The 26,695-nt window shown below is 35.1% G+C and overlaps 6 protein-coding genes across 7 annotated transcripts; all 6 read right to left on the bottom strand.

The window, feature by feature from the left end:
- Positions 1-784: 784 nt before the first annotated feature.
- Positions 785-2,391, bottom strand: LOC106401783 (tropinone reductase homolog At1g07440). Its single transcript, XM_013842363.3, has 5 exons — positions 2,122-2,391; positions 1,822-2,029; positions 1,521-1,737; positions 1,198-1,304; positions 785-1,109 (listed from the first exon to the last, which is right to left on the bottom strand). The coding sequence occupies exons 1-5, from the start codon at positions 2,199-2,201 to the stop codon at positions 921-923; spliced, it is 801 nt and encodes a 266-aa protein (XP_013697817.1). The 5' UTR covers positions 2,202-2,391; the 3' UTR covers positions 785-920.
- A 1,759-nt stretch (positions 2,392-4,150) lies between these two features.
- On the bottom strand, positions 4,151-5,122 carry LOC106400469. The gene has a single exon (XM_013840826.3). The coding sequence runs from the start codon at positions 4,650-4,652 to the stop codon at positions 4,287-4,289; it is 366 nt and encodes a 121-aa protein (XP_013696280.2). The 5' UTR covers positions 4,653-5,122; the 3' UTR covers positions 4,151-4,286.
- A 223-nt stretch (positions 5,123-5,345) lies between these two features.
- On the bottom strand, positions 5,346-7,842 carry LOC106397698 (transcription initiation factor IIA large subunit). 2 transcript variants are annotated; one of them, XM_048757865.1, is made up of 12 exons: positions 7,691-7,842; positions 7,448-7,577; positions 7,175-7,342; positions 6,963-7,106; positions 6,835-6,880; positions 6,689-6,732; positions 6,386-6,496; positions 6,155-6,298; positions 6,025-6,088; positions 5,801-5,958; positions 5,623-5,706; positions 5,346-5,529 (listed from the first exon to the last, which is right to left on the bottom strand). In XM_048757865.1, exons 2-12 carry the CDS (start codon positions 7,565-7,567, stop codon positions 5,506-5,508), a joined length of 1,107 nt encoding a protein of 368 aa, XP_048613822.1. In that variant the 5' UTR covers positions 7,568-7,577; positions 7,691-7,842; the 3' UTR covers positions 5,346-5,505. The 2 variants fall into 2 exon arrangements, with proteins under 2 accessions (XP_048613822.1, XP_048613823.1); XM_048757866.1 differs by having other exon boundaries at positions 7,713-7,837.
- Positions 7,843-12,261: 4,419 nt separating this feature from the next.
- Positions 12,262-13,915, bottom strand: LOC106395265 (small polypeptide DEVIL 9-like). Its single transcript, XM_013835770.3, has one exon. The coding sequence runs from the start codon at positions 12,723-12,725 to the stop codon at positions 12,405-12,407; it is 321 nt and encodes a 106-aa protein (XP_013691224.1). The 5' UTR covers positions 12,726-13,915; the 3' UTR covers positions 12,262-12,404.
- Positions 13,916-15,016: 1,101 nt separating this feature from the next.
- On the bottom strand, positions 15,017-15,857 carry LOC125587420. The gene has a single exon (XM_048757869.1). The coding sequence runs from the start codon at positions 15,855-15,857 to the stop codon at positions 15,387-15,389; it is 471 nt and encodes a 156-aa protein (XP_048613826.1). The 3' UTR covers positions 15,017-15,386.
- On the bottom strand, positions 15,174-25,079 carry LOC106397907 (scarecrow-like protein 31). Its single transcript, XM_048757867.1, has one exon. The coding sequence runs from the start codon at positions 23,103-23,105 to the stop codon at positions 21,021-21,023; it is 2,085 nt and encodes a 694-aa protein (XP_048613824.1). The 5' UTR covers positions 23,106-25,079; the 3' UTR covers positions 15,174-21,020.
- Between the last annotated feature and the right edge of the window lie 1,616 nt (positions 25,080-26,695).

The following is a 26,695-nucleotide window of genomic DNA, read 5'->3' on the forward strand; positions in this document are numbered from 1 at the left end:
GGCGAACCTACGTTACGTGGGGAGGAGGCAGCTGCCCCCACAAAAATCTAAAAATAAATATATTTTCATTAGAAAATACAAATTTTCTATAGCATAGTTGGTTCCGGTAATCTGTTTGCCTTTTTAGATCGCTGTTCGAATCCCTTCCTAAGTTGTTTTTCCCTTTTATTTATTTATTTATGCTCTCACAATTTTTTTTCTCTAGATTCGCCGCTGGGGGCCTTGTTCCTGAACCCACCGACTCAACCAAAACTACTGTAATTGAATTGACTCCCAACACTGAAGCTCCTAGAATCATTGATAAGTGACAAAAATCATTCAGTTTCTGTATATTTGGAATATAGCGTATGAGTTATCACGATCCTATATCATTATTATATGATTTTATAAAGTTGGTATTTTTTTTACAAGAAATATCTAAAGTTCAGTGTGCATGGTGGCATGCACCTCGACCTATGCCTACGCTACATACATGTTATTGTTCTTACGTGGTCATATAGCTTCGTATATTTCTGCTCGTTTAATTTTAAATACGTTCAACTTTTCAGCTAAAACTATAAAAATTCGAAATAAAGTAGAAAAGTTAAAAAAACAACAAATAACTAATTTACATTTATTACATCGTGACAACTAGTAGTGTTGGAAGGTCGAGAATTGTTTACTCTTTCGGATATACATTACATTACGCCTTTAGAACAACACATAAGGTATTTCTGTAGGTTTATTATGTACCAGATCGGAAGAGTTTCGTTCTGGAAGTTTATGAAGTTTGAAGTCTCTTATATAGAGTTATATATGGGTGCTTAGCCCAAGATGATAACGAAAATCACAGTGAACATCAGAACATACAAAATCTGTCTCTAGACACTGAAACTTAATAATAAAAAGTTGAAGTTTAAATTTATATTGGGCATTGGATTTTAATCATGTGGCTGATACGAGAAGCCATTGACAGAGAGACCTCCATCGACACAAATGGTCTGACCAGTTATATAAGAAGCTGCAGGCATACATAGAAAAGCCACGAGCGAAGCAACCTCTTCAGGCTCCCCGAAACGCCCCAACGGCTTTCTAGACGTTACAGCCTTCTTGAAGTCATCATCGTATACCTGATAATTGTCATCAAAGTCAAGAGATCAGCAAAAGCAAGAAAGAAAGATGATTCTTGGAGGTAATATGTAGCATAGTGTCTCTCACAGCTTTAGCCAGAGGAGTTGCAATGACAGCAGGAGCCACAGCATTAGCCCTAATTCCATCACTAGCCCACTCACATGCCAAGTTCCTTGCTAGCTGATTCATAGCCCCTATGTATTACACACACATTTAAATATTTGTAAATTTTCTTCATTAGATAAAAAAAACTAGTAAACCAAACATAATATTACAAAATACTGAACCATATTAAGCAGTATATTATAAATTTTAATTACGCATTAAGTCCCTCAATATTTCAAAATAACTTATTGAACCTCTACTAAGGGTTTCAGTATTCAGTGGTTGGTATATATATATATACTTACCTTTAGTTGCACAGTAGATGGAGCTGATGCTAAGCGACACAACTCCAGCAACAGAGGACATGAACACAATGCTACCACATCCTGAAGCCTTAAGCAGAGGATGTGAAAGCTGGCTCAAATGAAAAGCAGATTCTAAGTTGGTCGAAATATGAAACGAGAAATCATCTGCTGTATGTTCCACTGTTGGCTTTGACCGAATGGCTCCCACATTGTTTATCTAATAACCAAGATTATATATAAGCCTTATAAGATAAATCATTATGGTTTTGCGATACTATATACATAAACGATTCAAACTTACAAGGATATCAAGCTTCCCGCCAAACATTGATGAAACATTCTGCATTAGCTTCTCTCTGTCTGTTCCAGAAGTGACGTCACAGACTGAACCCGTGACGTGAAACCCTTTCTTTTGCCATTGGCTTATACACTCGTTAAGCTGAGGTTCGTCTCTGGCACAAGTATGTATTATGGCTCCAAATCCTGCAAGTTCCTCTACCACAGCATGCCTAGAAATAAATTTATTATATTGTAGTCTATTATAGTGATTTTGATAAATATGAAAATATATAGAGCTGAAATGGTATTATCATATACGAACCCAATGCCTTTGGTTCCACCGGTTACAAGTGCCGTCTTGGCTCGAAGGCTCCATCTTTGGAGTTGCTCTGCTCCAGTCATTGGTCTCCTACGGCTAAAGATCAGATCTCAGATTGTAGTGAATGTTGTGAAGAGAATACGTGAAGCTTATAAAAACTTGATCGATCATGAATTATTGGGAGATAAAAGGATGATTGATGATGGGCCTGATTCAGTGGATCCAAATCGTCCGCGACAAAAAAATTCCGTACCAACGAATCAATGGCCAACATCTTTACAACCACTAAAGTCTAAAGGGGATAACAAATAAAAGGCTGATGTCGAACTTGAGATATTTCCTCACACACACAGAGGGGCCAAGGCAGGGCAACAACTAAGGGGGTCACGTGCATCCATAGTATTATCAAAATTTTAAAATTTAGTATGTAAATTCATAAAGACTCATCCATGTGCACCCATTGATGTCTCATGTTTGATCTTAATTTGTTATCACTTCTATACTAAAACACAAGTCACTTCACCAATTAAAATCTGACACCTAATTCATATTTAAAAAATTGAGAAAAAATCAATTAAAACCAAAAAATGTTCAAAAAGAAAAAAACTGAAAACGGTTTCTTTTCCACGAACCCTAACCCATAAACCACAATCCTTTTTTTTCCTCCACGATACTTCTCCTTCTTCCACAAACTTTTTGTCTCTATTCCTATATATTTCTAGAATGTGATAGACGAACAACATCGGAACTCTCAATTGATTGAATGTAGATTAGGAAAAATATGCAGTTCTTCTTCAGTCTCAGTACATTAATTCCATTCTCCAAGCAAAGACGGGAATCCTTGGCAACAATTGTCTTATGTGCTCTTTCCTGCCTTTGGACGCCAAATTCAGAAACAAATTCGTGTTAGGATGTAGTAGATGCTCCCGTAAGAGGTAGGAGGAGCACAAGTGTAAACACTTCATTAACTGGTCTTCTCATAAGAATTTTCAAGGATTTTGATACATGAAACTCGACGAGACAACAATACGCAGAAATCGTTATCTTTGTTAATTCGTTGGAGACAAATATTTTGTCTCTTTCTGATTCAGATTTTCGAGGGAGGATTGATGCCTTAAAGCAACGAGCTCTCAACATGCAAAGAGACTCTGTGGATTCACTTGTACCTATACTTTCTTCAATCCTTCGTTTGACACTAATTTTCTTTTGTTTTAACTGTTTTATTTTAATTTCTGGAAGCGTTTATTGTTGTAAGAGAAGCTTTGACGAGAGTATTGGACTCCGACCTTTCATTGAGCAATTGATAGGTAAAAAAAATCTTTGTAGATATTCACTGTTTCAGTTGTTGAGTCAACTTTGTCAACATTTACTGTTTCAGGATTGGCTAAAACGTTTGAGAAGGAGTAGATATGGTGGATCTAAATTAATGGAAATTCGACAGTGCAAAAAAACTAGGGTAAGATCAGGTTATAAATGAGAAAGAAGGCAGAAGAAGATAAAAACACAAAAGTAGAGGTGGCAGGAAAGGATGAAGAAATTTTGATCAAAGGTAAATCGATTCTACTACTAAATCACCACCTAAACATATATTGGAAACACCCTTGAAATATTAAAGTGAGTAGTATTTTGATAGTAAATATAACAAGACAAAGAAGCCATAAAATTGTAGGTTAATAATTAGAAAAAAAAACACAAGTTGAACGAGACATACGTAGAAGTAAATCATAAAAGTTTCAAACTAATATTTGTATCCAATGGGCTAATTAAGATAATTGTAATTTTGTAAACTAATCTAATATAATTTTATATTTCCTGGCTAACAAGTAATAAGTGTGCTAATGGTATGTTTATATTCTCATCTCTTTATGATAAATTAGAGTTATTTATATATAACTGAAACTTGGTCTTACTTGCATGCAAAAATATATCGTGCAACGCACGGGATCAATACTAGTTTTATTTATATTTTTTAAGTTATGCATCCACTACAATAGTTTCCTAAGATTCGCCCCTGCACACACACACACTGTCGTTGAATCTTTATAAATTCACTGCTTTTTGCACATTGGAAAATTACCATTGCCAGAAGCTGGATCTTGCTTATAATATATCTAAGCTATTTTTTTATTACAGCATCTGAAACATCAAGGCCATCCTACATGCTAAGATCATTGTGAATGATTTACAAGCGCGAACTTGGTTTGAAACATATTTACAAGAGCCATTTGGTTGCTATGGTCAGCCTCGGTTGAATGTTTCCAGCCTTCCTTGTGGTCTATTGACGGTTGAGAACCATTCTTTTCAGTAAAATCATCCCCTTGTCTTGGGAGAGAAGAAGAGTGCTGGTTTGGAGATGCATAGAGAGGTGAAAGCAGAGGGATAGCTGAGGTTGCAACCGCATCACAAGACTGATGCAAAACGGGATTCGCTGGAACATTGTCAAGATTCAGAGCCATGGGTGCTTGCCTCTGCAGCCTAGTGGGCGGTGATCTTGGGGACTCGCTCTGCCTAAACATGTTCACACTGTTCTCCATGACGTGTTTCAGAATCAAAGATTGAGCAAAATAAAGAGAGAGGAAGATAGGTAAGGAAAGTGACGTGAAGAGATGAAGAAGAATAAAAAGGGAGAGAGGTTTTCAGTTTCGTGGATGAATAGCGCAAAAGGAGGGGCTTTGGTTATGGTGGTGGAACATGTGAAGGAAAATTAGAAAATGCTGTTATTTTGAAACGGTCTATAACTAAAAAGTTGCCTCCTTTTTCTTTTCTTTCGGTTTTACTTTCTCCACTCTGTTTGGTCTCTGTTACTTGTGCCTTTTGTCATCTTTTAGTTTTTGGACAATGGCCCAAAAATGTTAGCTTCTGATGTTGGTTTCCGTCAGTACAACCGGCGGCTCATCTAGTCCAGTTGTAATACTCCTGTTTCATATTACATCTTTTGTCTCAATGCACAAATATTAAAAACTACTTTTTATCAAAAATATCATTTAAGATTAATTAATTTAATTATAAATAAAAAAATTTGATTATGCAGTTTTTATTTAAAGTTAAAAATTATCTAGATTTGCCAAACATTTTATTTTGTGAAACAACAAAACTGCTTCAAGACATCATTGAAACGTATGGAATATAAACATAGACAATTCCATTTAAAAAAAATACGGTTTGGATTTGATTCGGTCTGAGCACTGATAAACACACTTGTTTTGACGGTTGTGAAAGACGGACAATTTTAGGAAGTTATAATTGATACACCCTTCAACAAGAAAAATCTGTTATTTTATACAACAATCCAACCAGAGTAGAGACATTGGTCTGAATCAAACGTAAAACAAACAGATTGGACACCGACTTCTCTAGAAGTATTGCTGCTATTGTCATGATCAAAGCTCAGAAGTCGAACTCGCCTAACGCCTGAAAAAGTAGACACACCAAACTGTTAGTATCTATTTATTGTCACCAGAATATATCTCTATAAGCTTAAATGTGGGGGGACACATATTTTACTTTGTTGAAGAGAATGTCCTTATCGTTTATATGCATGATCCCGTCTTTTAGATTGCACTTCCACCTGCTCTTTGTGCGAGTCACCTAATTTACATACAACACCGAACAAGTCTAACCGTGATTAGAGTCAAGTGCAGACACCTAAAAAGGGTGCAGCATAAACAGGAGAATCATTTACCTTGTCAAATTGAGCCAAGACCAGATGTTGAGTGTTCATATCCTCACCGCTTTCTAAGTCATCCAACTCGTCGTCATCATCATCTTCATTCAAAAGCTCTTCATCATCTTCAATGATATCGTTTTGTACAGCAACAACAGGGGTGCTCGTTTGGATCTCTAACAAAGAGAGATTTAGCAGAAAATATTTGTTTACTACTAGCTTTTTTGTTTAGCTTCTCTTACCGTTTGGAGCAGGAGTTCTGGCCTCGTTGTTAAAGTCTTCACTAGGTCCTTGATAGCTGTATATCTGCAAAATGCCACATGAAGTTAAAATGAGAAGGTTCTTAAAAAAAAAATACTGAAGCATTCTTACATTTGGTGTGGACAACATCTCATCGTAAGCGTCAGGCATTGGACCATCAACTTGAGGAATTTTTGAAGATGAGCAGATGACATCTCGTGGAACCTTTCTTTCACCAACAAAGGTTATGCAGAATGTATTACCCTCAAGGTTTGCCTGTAAAATTCGTGCATTAAATCAGATGAATCATTGATTAAATGAAGGTTTCTCATGCGAACTATATTCCAAATGCAAATCACCAACCTGAGGCATAGCATCGCTTGCACCATCCTGTTGTGGTATATATCCACCATTTTGATATTGTGCAGAAGAATCATCACGCTTCCGTTTCCCAGAGGGTGGCACAAATAAGTCCTGACAGTATTCCAATTTAAGATATAATTTCCTTTACTTCATTGTTCAGGTATAATGGAAAAAAATTGTAAGTACTTGAAAACAGCACTAATCAAATCAATCGAGTGAGTGTTGCAAAGAAAATTTGAACGCAAACAAAAAAGAAGAAGCCAAATTCACAATTCTTGATTTAGATGTTATAAGTAGAAGTACCTGCGTAAACTGCTGATTAGTGTTTCCTCTCTCAGGCTCATAAGCTGGCATGGCAGTTAAGGCAGACATTTATATATCCCAAAAGAACAAACTGAGAAGTGTGTCTTTCCATCGAGAAATTAAGTTCTGGTAACACTAGAACTTACCAACGTTGACATCAAGCCTTGGATTTGTCCATGGAGAAGGCGGTTGCTGCAACAAAGAGCATATTATTCTCAGTCTTTAAAAACACTTAAATAAGCAGTTTATTAAAATAAAAAAAAGTAGAGCTCACCATATAAGGACTGGGTCTTGCTTTGACATCAGCGTTGCTTCCATTCTCAGTTCCAGGAGTATTATAATAATCAGTAGAGCCAGTGGGGATATTATACATGGAGGAGTTATCAGCAGTACCAGGAAGGGGAGTCTGCAATGGTGTCTGCTCAAAAACAGAAACCAAGCTCAAGACATATAAAAGATGTCAAGACTAGTGAAAAGTATACTCACCGGAGGGAAGAGCATTTCAGCTGTAGGAGTCTCGTACTCCTCTGTACCTTCATAAGGAACATTGAGATCATGGGTCAGTGGACCTCCTCCAGGTGTTGGCCTCTGAACCAATGACCTGTCGATAGGTCCAGACAAGACTCCAGCTTGCATCATCTTCGTCTCCCATATCTACTTGGAATTTAATAAAAAAAAAAAACAATCAAAGCTACACAAAACCTCAATTCCACTAAAAAGCAGCGAAATGAAGAAAAAGTCTAATAGAAGAAAACTTACTCCTTGAAGCTCGGAGAGAACACTCTCACCAGGGCCTCCGTTGTTGACGAACTCCTCACGGACTTTGCTGACAACGTCCTCGATTACATGGATATACACACCGCTTGTTGTCGTAGCCATCAAACCACACCTATATATATAAAAAAAAAAACGAAATTGAACCTCCGTAAATCTGAAAGCATCGAAATAATTTACCACGAAAAGAAATGCCCTAAGCAAACAGTCAAAGCTCGTGAAGCTCACCTAGGGTTTCGTGGAGGCGTACCTGGTAGAGATCGCCGAGGAAGAGAAGAGAGCAGAGCAGAGGAGACCAACGAACGAACAAACAAACAAACAAACAAACAAAAAGGAGAGCAGAATATAAATAGGTTTGGATCAGATTCACATCGCAAGATGGACACGTGTCATCATCTAACGCCGTCGACGTTTTTCCCATTTTCTTCTTGTTTAGTTTTCGACAGAACCGAACCTGGCGAACCCAAGCCCACTCAGACCAGACCAAACCAAACGGTTCGGGTATGTTGGGGCTAAAAAATAGGGACAATAGTTTTTTTTTTTTTTTTTTTTTTTTGAAAAAAGGGCATTCAATTAAAAGACATAAACATACAACGATTTTGCAACCGTAAAGTTTTAGCAAGTATGATGAGACAAACCTCGTATCTAACCAAGCAATAGCTTAGAAAAAGAGAAACTTCTACTATATAAGCTTAATGAAACAAGATAAGAAGGAGCAAACACTAGGGAGTATGGTATCCGCAGCCTCGACGACCTCGTTTACCTTTCCCTCGTATTGTTTTCCAATCCATATCTTAATATTTTTGAAGTGGTTTTATTGGCCTTCCACCTCTTGACATGCTGAGATTTGTCGTAGCATCACTCAGAAACTCATCTCGATCATCATGCTCAGTTTGCTGATCAGTTTGGTTACGAGAAAGGTTGTCATGTATAGGTGAATGCATAAAGGCCAATGAATTGTTCCTTGAAACCAAATTGGTCTCAGAAACAATAATGGGTGATGGAATTCCTTCCATAATAGAATTTTGAGTTGGAGCATGTAAGTTCCCTGCTAATGGTGATGAAGTAGACTGAAAGTTGGAGCTAGTGGCTACTGTTACCTTAGAGTAAGTGGAGAAGTTAGCTGGCGTTGTAGGATCATTCGGTTCAACACCCTCTTGTGTTTGCATCTCTTCAGACTTTGTTTCAGTAGTGGTTTTCTCACTAGAATGACCTTGTGCTTTTTCAGCTGAAACCAAATTAGCTTCTGAATTTTCTTCTTGTACCACCATATGACCTGATGCAATATTGATCCGAGTTTGTTCTTTTTCCAAATCTTCATTTGGCAGATCTTGCTTTGATTTTTCCACACTCGTTTGCACAGCCGGGAGGATACATCTTTTCTCTTTGTGTCCTAAGTGTCCACATCTACCACATACACTTAGAATCCATGTGTACTCAACATCCACCAAAAATATATTACCTTGTTTATCATCTAAGGCAATTTGTTTTGGGAAGGGCTTGTCAAGTTCAACTTCAACTAACACCTTTGCTTCGCCCAAGCTAGTCGGATTAAGACGAGGTTTATGCGTTTGCATTGGCTCACCAAGTCCAGAAACTACATGACTGAGACCTAATCTTGAGTAGCAACAGTCTGGTACATTTTTAGATTACCCAAACCGGAATAGTAGATACTTCAGAAACTTTGAGAGAATTCACTGGTTTCCAAGGCGAAACGAACAACAAGCAGTCATCAACGTGTAATAATATTTAAGTAAACTTTCAATTAAACTAAATTAAAATATTGTTCGGTTATATAAATTCTGAAAATGGTGTGAGTTTTCCAGCTCTAATCATTATTCGCATGTAATAAAATGATTATACACAGAAACTCATTAACGAACCACTTGTAGTTTTTCCTCGGGTCAGAAGGAGAACGTTAGTATTGTATAATCCATATTCGCATGGAACAAAATGATTTAAACTCATATTAATGTTCCACTATACAGTCTTATACTACACTTGTTTACGCATGTGACTTTCTCAGTTGCTACTCCTATAGTTGTCACCATGACATTGTGTTTGTCTGGTCTAGTGGTCTGTAGTTGTGTATCATGTATATATACGGTCTTAATCGTGTAATATAAATTTGTTCATGCTGTTCTGAATTATTGTTATGGATTCCAGACTAAACCAAACAAAACAAATTTAACAAAACTAGCTTCAGCTAGTACTTCTTAGTTACTTGATCATGTGACATTTAGGTTTTATCCTTGGTACCTTTTAGTTAAGTTAATTAGCTTTAGCTATATTCATAAATGATATAAAATGAATGTTTCTTGCATTTGCTAAAAACGAGCCCTATTGTTTCGACGTCTGGAAGAAAAACTAGCCCCAACGCTCTATAGGTATCTCTCGATCAAAACGAACAGTCGCCACAAATGTTCTGATTCCTACTTAACAACTTGGTTCTCGCAGTTTCAAAATCAGAAGAAGCTGCTACCTCCTCCTCCGTCAGATTTTCACTCTGACAAATCCAACGTCTCTCTAAACTCCATGTCCCAAACTCGTTTGTTAATGTTTCTGACACTGTTCACTTTTTCTCCCTTTGTACTTTTGTGTTTGTTTTTTTCACCTGAGAAGTCTGAGTTTCTTTAATTTCTTTTCGCCATTTTTCACCCCAAGAATTTCTCCGTACGATTATTTTGAGTTTTTTTTTTCTTTTTGCAATAATTGAAAAATGTTTTTGAAGCAATCCATAACGTGATCATTTTATTTTTGATTAAATCCAAAGTTCTTATGATCATGATGACATTATCGTCAGAGTCAAAAAGAGACAAAGATCGAGTGGTTCATATTTTTCCATTGGATTCTTCAGTATCTAGAATTATTTTTTCCCGCTCTAAAGAGGGAAGATTAGTTTTATAACTTTTATTCATGTCAGTAAGGCGAAATAGTGTCCTAGTATAGTAATTATTCCATCTTTTAATCTTTAAATAATATGGCTTCATTTATAAAGATAAGTTTCTGTATATCTTCATATATAGAAAATTTAGTTTTTGGCAGGAGGGAATCTTCGTTCTATCAAAATGATAAAACAAGTGTGAAACGAATACTGCCACGAGATGAAAAACATGAATATATAAGAATTAAGTACTAAAATCTTATATATTAAAAGAGAAATCACAACTTTGATTCATGTGTTGATTTTTTTAAAAATGGATCTAATGGATCTAATACTAGAAAATCATGTTACATTTAATCTATAATCTTATCATTATTATAGATCTAAATAACTCACTTTCTAGATTATATGAACTAAATAACTATCAATCTTTTCCAAGCAAAAAAACGTTATCTGAAAATAACCAATTCAATAAAAAAATATACGATAGAATTATTATGTTTTAAAAAGTGATAGACACGCCTCATATATATTATACTAATACAGTAGAATCTCTATAAATTAATACTCGATAAATTAATAATCTCTATAAATTAATAAATTTTGTCGGTCCCAACTTGGACCGGTTCAAAATTTGACACAAATCGATAAAATAATAAGATAATAATTTTTAGAAAATTCTACGTAAATATATGGTCCCATTAAAATTATAAATTAATAATTTATATGTAAAATTATAAATTAATAATTTATATGTATACATAATTTATATAAATAAACACCTATTATTATATTTTTGTATATTTACAGTGAAATTATCTTTATATTTTCTTAAACTTCATATATTTTTGATGAGATTTAGTAATATTATATATAAAACCGCATTGAAGTTCTATGCAATATATATTATATACAACACATAATATCATAAAACTAATATAAATGTCAAATTTCAAAAAAATAACAATTAATGTCTATACACTAAAATCGAATATTTTTATTATCTTAGAATAAATATATTTAAAATAAAAATCTAAGTAAGGAAACTTTTGTAAATTAATATTTCTATAAATTAATAAAATTTTAAAGTTCCAACATTATTAATTTATAGAAGTTTTACTGTATATACCAATGTAGAATTGAAAACAAAATGTTTATATAAAAATAAATGAAAATAAACACTCGAGATCTAGTGTTTTTTAAAACTGAATACAAAGTTCTCAAAATGAAAAGATTTGTATAGCTCTTTGATGAGTTTATACTCTTCCTTATTCCTAAATGAGACTTTTCTATTCCTTATTCCTAAATGAGACTTTTCTATTGTTAATGGGTTCTGCTGGACTAATTCATCTAGTCAATGTAATAAGAAATGGAATAATTAAAGGTTACAAATCCAAAAAAATTATCGTGCTGGCTATTGTCAAAGATCTATAACCCAATAGGATCATGCAACTTTATTGACCACATCAATACCACATCAGGATAATTGCATATTCATGACATTAGTCGGAAACAAGACCCATTATCGTTTTGAAAAAAGGTATTGTTGAAGTCTAATCACGGCTATAAAAGAGCATAAACGTTGCAAAATGCCATATGGAGCCAAATATATCTAAGTAGCAAAGAACTATATGTGAAATACACACTCAGATCTGTTGACCAAAAACAACCTCAGATCTTTAATTATTTTCCAGACATTGAAAGTGACTATTCGATTTAATCCCAACAAAATAATTGTACGTCTCGACACATCGACCCTCCAGATTGTGGCATAATATTTTTACTTTTCTAAAAAATGTTCGATGTTTTTCAATTTTATTCATCACAGACGGACATACATACTTTGAAGTTTAAATTATTTATACATCTGTATACATGAGTTATGAAATTAATAATAATATATTAATTATCAAAATAATAATAATAATATATTAATTATCAAAAGAATCTCTTTCTTACAATGTACTTAGTATATAAACTTGTAGCAACAACCTAGAGTACAGAATCAAAGTGATCTAATACCAAAACAAAAGGAATATAGAATGCATGAGATCTAAGCTAGGAATCATGTTTATGCCAACAGACAAGCATAGCCACACACCTTCTCATGATATAAAACCTTCCTTTTTGTTCTTTGGCCAAGCTACTGTACTTTTGGGTAATGGAAGATGACGATGATCCCTTCTCTTTTTTCGATGAGCTACTGGAGATGGAAGATGAAGAAGATGACACTGAGCATTTGGTGGACGAGCTCCGTATAAATACAGGAGCCTTTGTGGATGAAGCACTCGTTGAGAAGCTTCTAGAGAACTTGGATTTAGAGGAACTAGAAGATGAGGACGATGCATCCTTTTTCGACACCTTCCACTTATCGTCCATCTCTGTAGTTTCAAGAAGAAAGAAAGGATGTAGGGGAGAGAGTGAAAAAGCTTCTGACTCAGTTGGAGGCCGGTCTCTTTGTGTGTTTATATATCTTATTTTATTTGATTGTGAGTTTGTTGTGATTGAGCTTAAAGGAGAAGTAGTGATCTAGAGAGAGTGAGAGAGAAGAGAGATGTTTAAATAAAACTATAAATGAAAAAATGGAAATGATGAAGGCAAGAGAATGAACTGGAATATTGAATTATTTGATTCTAAATAATACTGTACTAATTCGCTCGGCTTCGGCAATGTGGAACTATTTTTTAACTATCACTGATCCCTTCATCACAAATTTAGCTTAATCAAATTTGGTAGTACGAAACCATAATACAAAAATATAAACATATAATACCGGAATATAAAGGTTCAAATTATTTTAGTTGTGTAAAACAAAGTTCTTTCTCTGACGACGCAGTATTTTCATACTATTTCTTTTCTTTTTTTTTAAACCTTTGCCATAAATTGTTTTCTATAAAAGCCACGTCGGATAGTTTAATTAGTGCTAACAAGAAATATTTTCCGTTAGCAAAAAAAGAAACATTTTCCGTAAATAAGACGTGTGTATATCGTTGAGTACGCACATAAAACATCCTGGTTTTATACATTTAAGGACGTCGTTAATATAACTGGTTGGCTTTCTTTTCCTTCATATTTTATAAATATATTGTTGGTCAAGTTCTTCTCCTTAATATATGGATGAGCTTTTTACTTTTTACTTGTTTAATTCAAGATTAGTTCATTGATTGCTTAACACTAGGTTTGCTACGTTGGTCCTAGGAGAAAGGACTCGTGATCATCGTTTTTTGCTTTGTAAGTTCCATATTTTCAAAGGATCTTTTGGAGCTCCACATATAAATATGAATCAATATGGCTGCAAAAAGAAAAAAAACAACAAAGACGTTGTTATTAACCTGCAAGTAATGTAATCAAGTGAGCAGAATAAATACTATTCATACATACATATATATGTGTTGTGGATTTTTTTGGAGAAATGTATATGTGTTATAGTTTCATAACTGAAAGTACATTTTACGCAAATGAAACTGTCATAAAGGGACGGGAACCATAAGAAAATTTGTAAACCTGATTACTTTCTAAATCGGGTTGGTTTTAGAGTAAAGCTTCCACTAAATGCAAAAAAAGAAAATGCAAACTAACATTGCGGAAGTATATCTACGGCTATATATACGTGCCACAGGACGAGGATTCAACATAAAATATTCTTGACGACCGATTCAAGTATTACTACTTGAACATCGTGCCTTGAATATAACTACTTCTAAATTGGTGCCACTAAATAAATCTTGAAGATCAATGAATTTAAATAATTTTAAGAGAAATTTTTAGAACATATTATTAAAAACGAGAGACATTTTCAAATTTATCTACAGACGTCTAAATTCTAGGCGGGGTCTTGCTCTTGGATTATATGATGAATCAGTGGTCTACAATTATAAGAGTTTTTCAAAACGAAAACATTAACTTTTTGTGAATATTATTTGGGAGTGTTTGACGAGAAAGGGGCAAAGAGGGACGGGAAGAAAGGTAAATCTTACGATAAAAAGTTTTGATAATGGGACCAAGAGTCGACACTAGACAGCTATGGTCTAATAATATTCCACATGTTTTTTTCACTTGTGTTTTCGAAACAGCCTGGGTTTCCCGAAAACAACCCATTCAAACTAACCACAGTATTAGTAACACTATGCGTACGTACTTTCTACCGCTTTCATCTGTGTTTTATAGTACAACATGGAGCTTAAGCAAAGTGAACCATGGATAATTTGACTAGTCAAATATTCCTGTAAATTTACAATTATCTGTAGATTTATTGGTCGACTTTTTATGTTTAAATAATTAGACTCTAAATCTCCCTCCTAACTGATGTCGTCATATACAAACATTCAATTTCTTACCTATATAAAATCTAATACTACAAATATTAATTAGACTCTAAATCTCCCTCCTAACTGATGTCATCATATACAAACATTCAATTTCTTACCTATATAAAGTCTAATACTACAAATATATAAAGATCGTCAATGTACAAAAGGAAAGAAGTTAAAAAGAGTATAATTAATATTAAAATGATACTTTATATTGGAAACTTTTTATGCGGTATGATGAATTTATTGATAAGTTTTAGCTTTTTATGTGATAGTGGAGTGTTCCACTTATTGCTATCACCGAGCGTTACATTGGCAAGAACTATATTTAGACTGATGACTAGAGTTACTGAGGCCATATAACTGCACAAACATTCCATTTATCGATATGAAAAAGGCATATATATAAAGTCCAATACTACTACAGATAGTAACACAAAGACCGCCTATATACAAAGAAAGAGGATAATCAGAGCCCAGTCCGACATAAAACAAACAAAAAGTGAAAGGAAAAACACTAAAACCACACAAGCTTAACACAAATCAAGATCATACAAACACTGCTCCGCCAATCCTTATCAATATACATCACAAAAGCCTAGGCTTCACATGACGTGCGCAAATATATACATAAACCGTATTCAAACTCGACCCCGTTTACAAACAAAAACTCAATCCATCCAGGAACGGGACTACTTATATAGATAATAAACTAAAGAGGGTTAGCAGCCTAAGCGCAGCTTTCTTGCCGTCTGGAGGTTGCAGCCGCTGTAAAGAACAGCTCTAGATCCGGGGGCTGAAAGTAACCGTTCTTCGGTGGCTCCACGTTCTTTCCAAGGACTATCGATCTTTTCCTTCTCACGGGCGGCGGACACAGTGGATAAGCTGGTATCCTGCATTCGTCACGTGTAGGCGTCTTGCATCCCACGTCATAGTCATCATCAACCACCACCTTCCCGCTGTCGTAGCAACCAAACCCTTTATCCATTTCTTCTTCTATTCTCTCGCACTCTTCTGCTAACTTCTCTTGATTAAGAGTCTTTAATTGCTTCTTTAGTACTCTGGTTTTCTTTGTGAGACGTAGCTTGCTCTGGAAGTTGCTAGGGGTTGTATTGTACTTGCGGTATAGAAACTGACACGTGGAAGAACATAATGCTACGTGGCAAAGCGTAGGTGAATTCAGGTGGAAATGTTGACACATACTTGACTTGACTTGACTTGAGTTTATAATGTGGCTTCTTAATTCAATACGGTTCCATTTATTTACAAAGATTTACATTTTAGGACACTTTCGTTAACTTTAATTACACCTTAGGACACATTATTATACATACATACTTTCTCTAACAATTAGTGTTGGATCCTAACTAACCATTTTCCTTTTTCGTTACATACCAAATATAAAGTTCCTTCCTAATGATTTTTTTGACGAAATTTACTCCCAACCGTCGATCTTCTTTTATCGCCAAAAACTGAGATTTAATATTACAAATCTAGACAAGACACATATCGAACTTTTAACAACCACCATTAGATCTACTTCTTATTTCTGACGGTCCAGATCAAATTTTACAATTCACCATTTTCTTTTCCCCTATCATTCTCGTCTCTTACCTCTTCATTTTTCATCACCCACAAAGTTAACAAGATAATTAATCAGAAATCAAAACCTGATTATTAGATCATAAGTTGTGGTTTGTGAGCTAATTAACCTTGTTTTGTCAATGTCTTTTACTGTAACTATGAGTTTCTAACTCTTTCAACAACAACCCTCTCACTTCTTGTAGGTACTTTCTATGGCGGATGGTCCATTGTAGGATTATCATCGGCGAATGGAATAAATTTCTTTAATATGTATTGGTTTTACTTTTAACCCACAAACTTTAATCAATTCGCGGATTTCTATTCTGGACATTTTGTCTAACTTGGTTACGCTGGTTCAGAAACCTCATCTACCTATACACCCATGTACACTGCCTCAACCATACACATGTACGCTCTTCCCATCAACTACATTATATTAACCATGTTTCTACTGACTAATTCTATGAGTTATGGAAAATTGGTAACAAAATTACACATTCACAGTCCTTACAGTTTCCTACGGAGTTAGATTTTCAGAATCACTTGCTAGTACACTGCAGAACTAAGCTACGAGCTGTCCACGTGTACAACTATGTCAATTGTACATCATGGAGCTACGAGCTGTCCACATGTACAACTATGCTAAGATACAAGCTACAATTCGTATACACAAAACAACAATACACATATGTTCTAGCCAAATCAAAACATCATCCTCGAACAATCTGACCGTAGTGAATCATATATACACCAGACCTTCTTCTACGATAGCGCATTCACTCACCTCCATCCTTCTTCTTTTTGGACATACCTATACACCCATGTACACAACCACCCGCACACATATATGTTCCTACCATCAACTAAATTATATTTTCTCTTATAAATTCATGAATTTGGCTAAAAAATTACACAACCACATGTAATTTTCTTTTTTGATTCAAGAATTTGTACACGCGGATTTAAAATTTCGAATATACCAAAAAATTATAGTTAGTCTTCCAAATTCAACAATTTGCACTCCTGGATTTATTTTGATTTCCAGAACCACTTGCTTGTACATTCCGGCACTGTGATAATAGTTGTCCACGTGTACAACTATGTCAGTTTTACAAACAATGTACACGTGCATCGCTAATAATATGTACTTGATGGAGATTATGTGTACATGTGGATACTTAACTATGCAACATTCTTAACTAGTTATTACATCTAATATGTAATATAGAAATATAAAACCTTTGATATGCAACATTCTTAACCAGTTAAGCTGAATGATAAATTAAAGTTAAGCTTAACCATTTCTTATCAAGATTATGTTGCCTAAATTACAAGTTCACCATCGTGTACATATGTTTACTTAGAGGAGAAACTCAACTACTAGTCCACCATTGTGTACATATGTAACATATACACAACTAATCGTTGTACACATGTGAATTGTACACATGTGAACATCTGTACATGTGTACATATATACACAAGTAATTGTTGTACACATATACACATGTACATATGTTCACATTTTTCAGTTCGACCTTTTGTATGATCTTTAGTAAATCTTGATTTTCATTAATATCTAATTACTTTTATGCAAATCGTCGTTAATCTTATAATTCACATAAATCATTTTTGTTACTTTTTTTTCATTAATGGCAAAGTTGTAATTAACTCATCTTCTCCTTCATGACTTGCTTTAGGGTTTCTGCAAAATTTCACCGCCATCAACCATTGTTTCATCTTAAATCATCCAATTTTTGTGTGAAGGTCTAGGCTGCACAATTAATAAGTATGGAGTCAATCTGAAATGGTATTCAGAATCGCGGCGGAGATGAAGAGATCGTGGCTTGATTTCATGCTGAAGAGAGAGGCTCTGAGGTCGCGGCTTCTGGTGATGACAGAAGAGCGGTTCACGGCTTGCAGAGCACGACGGAGGGGACGATGCAGCGTGGAATGAGCAGGAGACATATTAAAAACTCTCTATCGGATTTCTCTTTCCCTGCTCGCTTCTTGCCGTCATTGTTTGATTCGCCTGAATCCTCCATTAAATAGTCCGACGTCAGCAACTTCGTCCGTCGATTTCTCTCCCGGAAACGCACTTTCAATTTATGAAAGAGAAATGAAAAATAATGGAAACTAATTTTTTTGAGGGACCCAAGTTTGTTTATTAAACAAATTAAACTTCTTCTCGAGACCACCACCACAACCCTGGTTTTTTTCAAAATTTGAAGCCACTAACCAACCTAACCAGAACAAAAATGTGCTTTTACTGATATGCCCATATCTGGTTTCGCTTTTGGGAGGAGAAATGAGTCTTTAACCACTTAAAAGTGTCTCAGTAGCACTATGTGCTCTATGCTGTAATAAAAACACATAAAGTGTCCATTTGTGTTAATAACTCTTTATTTATCTTAACCTATTTTCATATATTTACCGGACTAGATACCGAGCCACGGTTTGGAGTTGATTTGAATTAGAGGGACGGAGCCCACAACCTAAAACCATCCGGCCCTAAAAACTACAGGTTTGGGTTTAATTTTAAAGTCCAAAAGACTAGGTCTTTGTGCTAAGTCCATTTGGGCTTTGATATTTCGGGCTTAAGTCCGTTTGGACTAGAGCCGCCGGTTCGAAAACCCAAAATTTTATACTTTGTCTTAAATATTATTTCAAAACCATCATTAGTATTGACATATTATTTTAATATTTTTATTCAAACTCTAATAAAACAAATATAAAAGTTGTTAATGCACTTTATTATTTGTTCATTACAAATACCACATTTTAAATTTTACAATGTACTTTCTTCTTTTATGTACAACATGTTTTTTTTTTTAATTTCAAAATACAAATTATGAAACGTTTGACTATGTTTATCATAAATTTTGTTCTCTTATATATTTAGTTTTAATTTATATTTGATTATTTAAATCTTATTAAATTTGGTTTATTTATAATATGTTTTAAAGTATACGGAAAAGTAAAATACATTTTTGATATTAAAGAAAAAAAATTAAACTCATTTTATATTTTAAAACAGAAAAATGAAAGTGTTTTTTTTAATAAAAACTAGATTTTGACCCGCGTTTTCAAAGCACAGAATTGTCTCTTTTTGAAATATATTTTTAACATATTATATTTATAACATGTATATTTTTCAATAAGTGTTTTTATGTTATATGTGTAGTAGTTGTTTTATATAATTAGGATGATAAGTATTGATATATAAATATAATAATGAGAAGTTTTGAAAGAGTTAAAATATTAATTGGTTTCATTTTTTTATATTATCAGGAGATAGGGAGAGTTGTTTAGGTTTTGTCGAAAACTTGTGGAATACTCTAAATCTTGGTGAGATTTTCTAGTTAATAGTAGTAATTAATAATAGTAAATTTAGTTACCAATTTAAAATCTAAGATATTATGTGAGTATTATAGACACAATATAATTATACATTGAATTTTTTTTAACCGAGAATGTAGCTTAAGCGTATATTCGTTTTCTATATTTGGTTATACATTTACTTGCACCATGATTGTAGCTAAATCGTACCTTCCACCTTTTAAGTCGGAAAATCATATAGGGAGTATAATGTTGTTTCAATTATTAATACTTGCCAAAATTTAAGAGTAAATTTATCTTTTTAAAATCATTACGATCGAAAAGTAGGGGATGATTTGAAAGTTTATAGTTAGAATAGATATGGTATCCAAACTATATATAAAAAAATTATATAAATTTAGATTATTGGTTGTTTTAAAAATAAATTGATTTTTAAATAAATATTGTTTTAAGAAATACGAAATATACCATAGTAACTTGTGGTCAAATATATTTATTTTAATATTTTTGATTTGAAATATTAAAATATAATGTATATATATGTGTCATCTATAGTATTGAAAATATAACTTCTCTTTTTGTATTATATTCATAATTCATAATACTTGATAATAATCTTTGAGCTATGGTTTTTTATCAAGATTGGTACGAAGTCTCTATATTAATTTCATGAATGATGACTCTCTATAAGTTAACAAAATTGGGCTGAACAATAATTTCTGTTTGGATTTAAAAAATATAGGGTTTATTCGGCAGCGGGATTAAACATGTGTGATGGGCTATAATAATCGATGGATTCTGATTGGTCATAAACTTATTGGCGACATTTAAAAAAAATGAAAAATACAATGATATTTGGTTGTAAATATATTGAAAAGACAGGTGCAGTGCTTTAATAGTGTAGAATTAAATGTATTAAAACGATGGAACTGACGATAACAAATTATTTTTTGAAAAGCCCCAAAACTTGAAAAGCCCTACAACCCTATAAGATCCGGGCCGGACTTTGAATTCTAAGTCCAAAATATTGTCTGGCCATGCCGGGCTCAAATATTTACGGGTTTAGCGGGTTTGGACCCGGCCGAGGGAGTCCAAATTGACACCCTAATTTGAATAATATTTGATATGATGAATAACCGGTTGGGTTATAATTGAGAAGACCAAACCGGTTATAATCAATGTAAATTATAGTGAAGGCAATAATGATAATGTATCTCTTCATGTTTCATCTATCTACTAGATACAAGTTTTTAATAATCATCATAACGCTTTTGATTTATTAAACATGTAGCCTTCAACACCTAGTTTGATTTAGTTTCTGTACTAAAAATTCAGTTAACCTCTTATTGCTTTCAACATGTGATACATAAAATGTCACGTTGCAGAGCAAAGGAAAACCAACCAAGTAGAAGAAGAAACAAACAAAACATAAATACAAAAGCTAAGAAGGGACCCAACAAGAAGAAGAGAACAGGATGCGACCTTTCCAGCCCTGCAAGAACCAGTTACTATCTTCATCAAGCACAAAGTTTTTATGGTAACCCCACTTCTTCATCTTCACCCTAAACGACTCCACAAGCTCTCCCTCCACAGGCTTCTGCTTAAACCCAGCCCTCATCATCCTCACTTGCCACTGCTTGTAAGTCTCCGGCCTCTCAACCCTATCCACTCCTTCGCAAGCGATCACGTTCATCACTTCCCTCCCGTAAAACTCCCCTTCGAAATGTATCCTCTCCGGGTTCTCCTTGGAAAGAGTCGAACCAAACATGTCTAACAGCGACGAGTAATGAAACAAAGCTTCTTTGAACCTCGTCGTGAAGAACGGGGCGTTGAAAGACCCGTTGACCGTCGAGCTGAGGAACACGTCAGGCTTCATGTCTCTGATCAGTTTCAAGAACGCGTCTCTAGGACAATCCTCTTCCCCTCCCGGAGTCACGTCCCTAAGGTTCTTGAGCCTGAGAGCAGTGTTAACCGCGAGAACTTCGTTTGGTCGGATCTTGAACTCTTCCAACCGTATCGTCTCCCAGTTCCTGGACGCGATAGCGTTATACTCAAACGGAACACCGAACCGTTTGCAATACTCCGTGAGTCTCCGTCCCGTATCATCTATCCTCTCCGTAGGACGGAACCCGTTCTGAGGAATCTCTACACCCGTTATCCGTAGCTTCCTCGGCCCGGTCTTGCTTTTTGATATATTCTGTATAAACATAGGCCACTGGAAACCGTAGAGGATCCCAAAATCTATCACGTGAAGCACCGAAGCGTCTTTCGCAGCGTCGAGAATCATCTTGTTTGAGTAGAAGTACATCAAAGTCATGAAGGGAGACGCGGACAAGAACACGTGGTAGGACTTAAGAGTCTGAGCGGCCGTTCGTTTCTTGGAGGCGATGGAGTCGTAGTAGCTCTGGATCGTGGATCCAGAGCTACCTTCTAGACGCGCCTGGAGCGCGTTGGCGAAGAAGTAAGCCAGCCTCTGGGACGCGTCGCCCAGAGGCGTGCATTGTTTCCTTATTTGTCTCAGCAAATCGTCGGCTGTGATCTTGTCCCCTGCTGAAATGGATTGCGCGCATAGAGTGAGAAGCGTGCGGAAATCAAATGTTTGGCTCTTCTTTTTGGTGCGGCCTCCTTCTTTCTTGGCGACCTGAGGCTTGCTTGAAACGCTGTCGCCTTCTTCGATGACTTGCGGATCGCTTTCGCCGTCGAGAAGGAGGACTTTGTCAAAGAGCTCTGTTAGTTTAATATCTTCGACAACCGTCAAAGCAGATTGTTTGCTGCTCCTAGCTTCCTCTAGATCTTCTTCTTCTTCTTCCCGCCGGTGACGATTCTTCCTAGCTGACAATCCTCTCTCTTCTTTCACCTCGTGATCGGGATTGAAAATCCATTGATCGGTGTTAGGAAGAAACTTGCTAGCTTCCTCAAGGCCTCTCTTGAACTGGTTAACTGAATCTGTATCAGTAAACATGCTCCTGACGAGAATCTCACTCGTTGGCTGTGTGAATCCACGCAAAGTGTTTGGTCCTTGAAACGAAATAACACCAGAATCACCAACAGCATCATCATCATACAACACTTGGCCTCCGACACTAGAATTGCTAGTACTGCTCCAGTAACTACTACCACCACCAGTAGTACTACTACTAGTAATCGAATTAGCAGGAATAGTATACGTAGATTGAGCTTGTGAGTCGCTTATGACTTGCTGCAACATTTGCTCGGTTTGTCGTAGAGCCAAAGAATCGTAGAACGTAGTCTGCTCCTCGGCGAGAGTCCCTTCCATGAGGAGCTGGTTTACGTATTTCAAGAGGGTATTCTCGGAGTCAATCTCATCAGCCGGAGGAGAGTACTGTTGTTGATGATGAAGATCAAAACCTTGATCTTGTTGTGTTGCTGGAACCCAATGATCCAAACGGAGATCGAAGTCGCTGGAGGAAGGAACACCGAAGCCGAGATTAGGATTCTGATTTGGTAAGAAACCAACATCATAATACTCGAAACCGTTGACCATTCCAGAGAAGTTCGATTCCATAAGAGAAACCCTAGCTAGTTCACTGAACTTGATTCAAAACAGAACACAAAGATTCAGTAACGAATCTGTGTGAAGCAGATGAGAACTCGGAACAACACTTTACATTTGAAGAAGAGATGGGACAACTAGGATGCAAAAAAAGGCGTCAACTTTGCGCAACGTGAAGGCTGTGATTGGATATTGCTATGCGTGAAAGGAAGAAAGTTTCGTGGGATACGCGAGGGGGACAAGACCAGTCGTGCGATTTGTCCGAGAATTCAAAACTATTATTTGTCTGCTCCTTTTAACCTGTCTTAAGTGTTCTTATTGGGGGGCTTGGGCCCACCTCCTTTTATTTTATTCTTTTGTTTTTTGGGTTTCGGTAGTGACTGTCATGTTAATTAATCAATCAACAGAAAAGTTAATAAGCTCTTACCTTTTATGACAAGTGGTTGAAATATTTATTGTTGTGGCATTAATTAAGAAGTGGCCACGATTCCAAAATTAATCTAAGTAGACGAATTCATAATAAGTAAATAACATTTCTGATTTCAACTTTATGTAGGGGTTGAAATAGTTTGGGAAGGTTCTGACTTTGACCATGTTAGATATTCTTAAAGATGCGATGAAATTAAATACAAACCATCAGTTGATGTGAATCCTATATATATAATGTATCAAATTATATTAAAATCAGGATTATTATACCATGATAGGGACATTAATACAAATCACAAGTTTTGGTCGCTTTAGATAGCCACAGTTTATCTGATTACACTAAAAATACTCTATATACTATATGTACTTATCAACTCCCGTTTTATTCTCATTTTAATGTAAAGTCAAATGTATCCTACAAAAAAAAATCATTAAATTGATTCCAACACTTTCATGTGATGTGTAAAACTTAGGGAGCAAGATTAATAGAGATTCCTAATAGGTGGAATTGATTATTTGATTTGTACGAATTTATTAGATATGTTTCTCATAAGTACATATTTACAAGCAAATGACTCCCAAAAATAAATAAAAAGTGAAAGATAACTATATTTAGAAACTGCATCTTTTTGGGTTGAGTCAGAGTTTAGTCGTCTTTGAAGTTGTTTTCCTCGTCGTTGGCTTACCATTGTTACTCCCCTCTCGTCTTGGTTTTCAAGATATGGTTTTTGGTGATATGACTTCTATAGCTCGAGGACGGCAACACGATTTGATGACTTCGTTTTGTCTACCCTTCCAGCTATGTTCTTTCATCTCGTTGCAGCTTTCAACCCTGCTTGCGTCTCTGTGACTCTCTCTCTCTTTCGCCATGTTTGCCACTCTAGGTTTGGATAGTGTTCTCCTCCGAGTATGCTCTGTAGATTTGGAAGATTGTTTCTGGTCTCAAGTCTGGACTCATGTTTCTCGGGGGTTGGCTTCATTTCTCCCTCACTCATGTTGTTCTCTTCTTCTCTTAGTATAAATGTGTGATATTAGACTCTTGGAGCTTTGGTCCCTTTTATCCAGAATTTTGTGGTTCTTCCCCGGCATAGGCGTCTTGTTTGTGCTTGTTTAGTTTGTGAGATGCTTCTTACCTCTTAGCTGGTGGTTGTGCTTATCGTTTGTTATGTATGTCTCTTCCTGCTTCGTGGTGATTTTGGCCTTCTGTTGATTATTCTTACTCTAACCCGCTTTCTTGGTTCTTTGCATTGGTCCTTGATCACGCTCATTTGTGTTCGAGGGATTGCTTTATCTGAAGATTATATTTCTACATTTTACTGACTTTTGATTGTTCTGGCCAAGATACTCTATGATAAAGTGGGGTAAGTTAGTTTTCGTTCTTGATCGCCTTTGAGCTCTGGACCTTTATTGAGTTAGTGTTTCTTTGACATTTTTTTTCTCTGGGATTATGGTGGTTTTATGTTTAAATTATGTGTTCTGCTTTAGTTTGGTTAATATTAAGATAAATATATAGTTGTAAATGAAATAATAGAAAATAGTAAAAAATAATAAAATAACGAAAGTTTATGTTATTTTTAGTTGCGAATAAATTAAATATTTAAAGTACATTTATATTTTTTACTTATTTCTTTATTCGTTTTGCAATTTTTTGAACAATAAAATAGATTAAAATATATTAGCAAAATTCAAATGATGATGGTTAGTGTGAGAAGGATTAGATAATGTATAATTAGAAAATAGTGAACCAAATTGCAATAATCTAAAAGAAGAATGATCTAAAATGTAAAAAGACAAAAAGATGACACGTGGCAGCAAACCCCCCTGCCACTTGTCGGAAGAAGGAAAAAAGTCTACTTTATATACAAAGATTATATAGGATAAAGCACAACAAGTAACAGAAACCACATCCAGATCTGATCTCTCACAATGTCATTCTGACATATACGTTGTAACATTGTGAGATTCAGACCATTTAATATTTGTACTATGATAAAACTCGAAATCGAGTGGGTGTCACGTTTGAGTACGATGATTTGTTTCTGTATCTAATTAAATACTTAACCTTTTAGGATTGTTTTGTTAGTTTTTTTTTTCATTAGGAATCTTGGAAATAGTAGTAACGAAAGTTAGTTGGATTTGATTATTTCTTATATTTTCAGAACGATGCTTCCTGGTTCAATTAATAATTGGAAACTTCAATTTAAACCACGATGTGTTAACCTGGTGTATGTCAATATGGTTTAGAGTTACAAAATAATCAAATTTCATGGAGTTTTTGCAGGTTTGAAAATTTTCATTATTTCTGATTATATCTCTTTGTCCGGAATTTACATTTAACTACAGTTTTCATAGGATATTACTACTTTTTGAGATTAATGCATCAGTATGCACAATATCTTGTAAGATTACTTGCAGCAAATTTTGTTTGTCCAAGTTACCAAAAAAAAAAAAAATTGTTTGTCCCTGATGCAGTAGAACTTTGTAAACAAGACATTTGTTGAAGTTAGCTTTTTTATTATTGTTTATGCAACATAAGCTTTGCGTGAGCATAGAATACTTTCTTATGCTATACTTATACACACGCTACGTTACAAGCGTATTATCATTCTCTAGTGTCCAAGAACCACTACCTCTTAACCTAATCCATTTGTGAGGGCTAGAGACTAGCCACATGAACACATCAATCCAAAAAGATTATTCAATGATGTCGACTTCTCATAAGGATGTGAAGTATTGAACCTGACACCTCTAGTAATTTATCAATTGATCCATAAGATCCTAAAGAATCTTCCCGCATATTCTTTTTTTTATTCCATTTCCTATCACCCCTAGCTTCTTTTTTAATGTTAAGGAATCTTGTATACAGTGATCTCCATGTGTGTACGAGGGAGTCACTTGATCTCCTTTTTCGCATTCATCATTTTCATTGATGCTTGTTTGTATCATTATTAATAATAACGAGCACTACAAGAAAACAGCGATATTCTGACGGACATTCCGACGGAAAATGAAATCCTCGGAATATACCGATGAATTTCCTCGGAATATACCGACGGAATTCCGAGGAAACTACAGTCCGTCGGAATATTCCGAGGATATTCCGAGGAAAACTCTGTTCCTCGGAAAAAACCGATGAATTCCGAGGAAATATTATAGCCGTTGGAGAGCCGTTG

This window comes from Brassica napus, chromosome C5, assembly GCF_020379485.1.
Source record: "Brassica napus cultivar Da-Ae chromosome C5, Da-Ae, whole genome shotgun sequence".
Taxonomy (NCBI): domain Eukaryota; kingdom Viridiplantae; phylum Streptophyta; class Magnoliopsida; order Brassicales; family Brassicaceae; genus Brassica; species Brassica napus.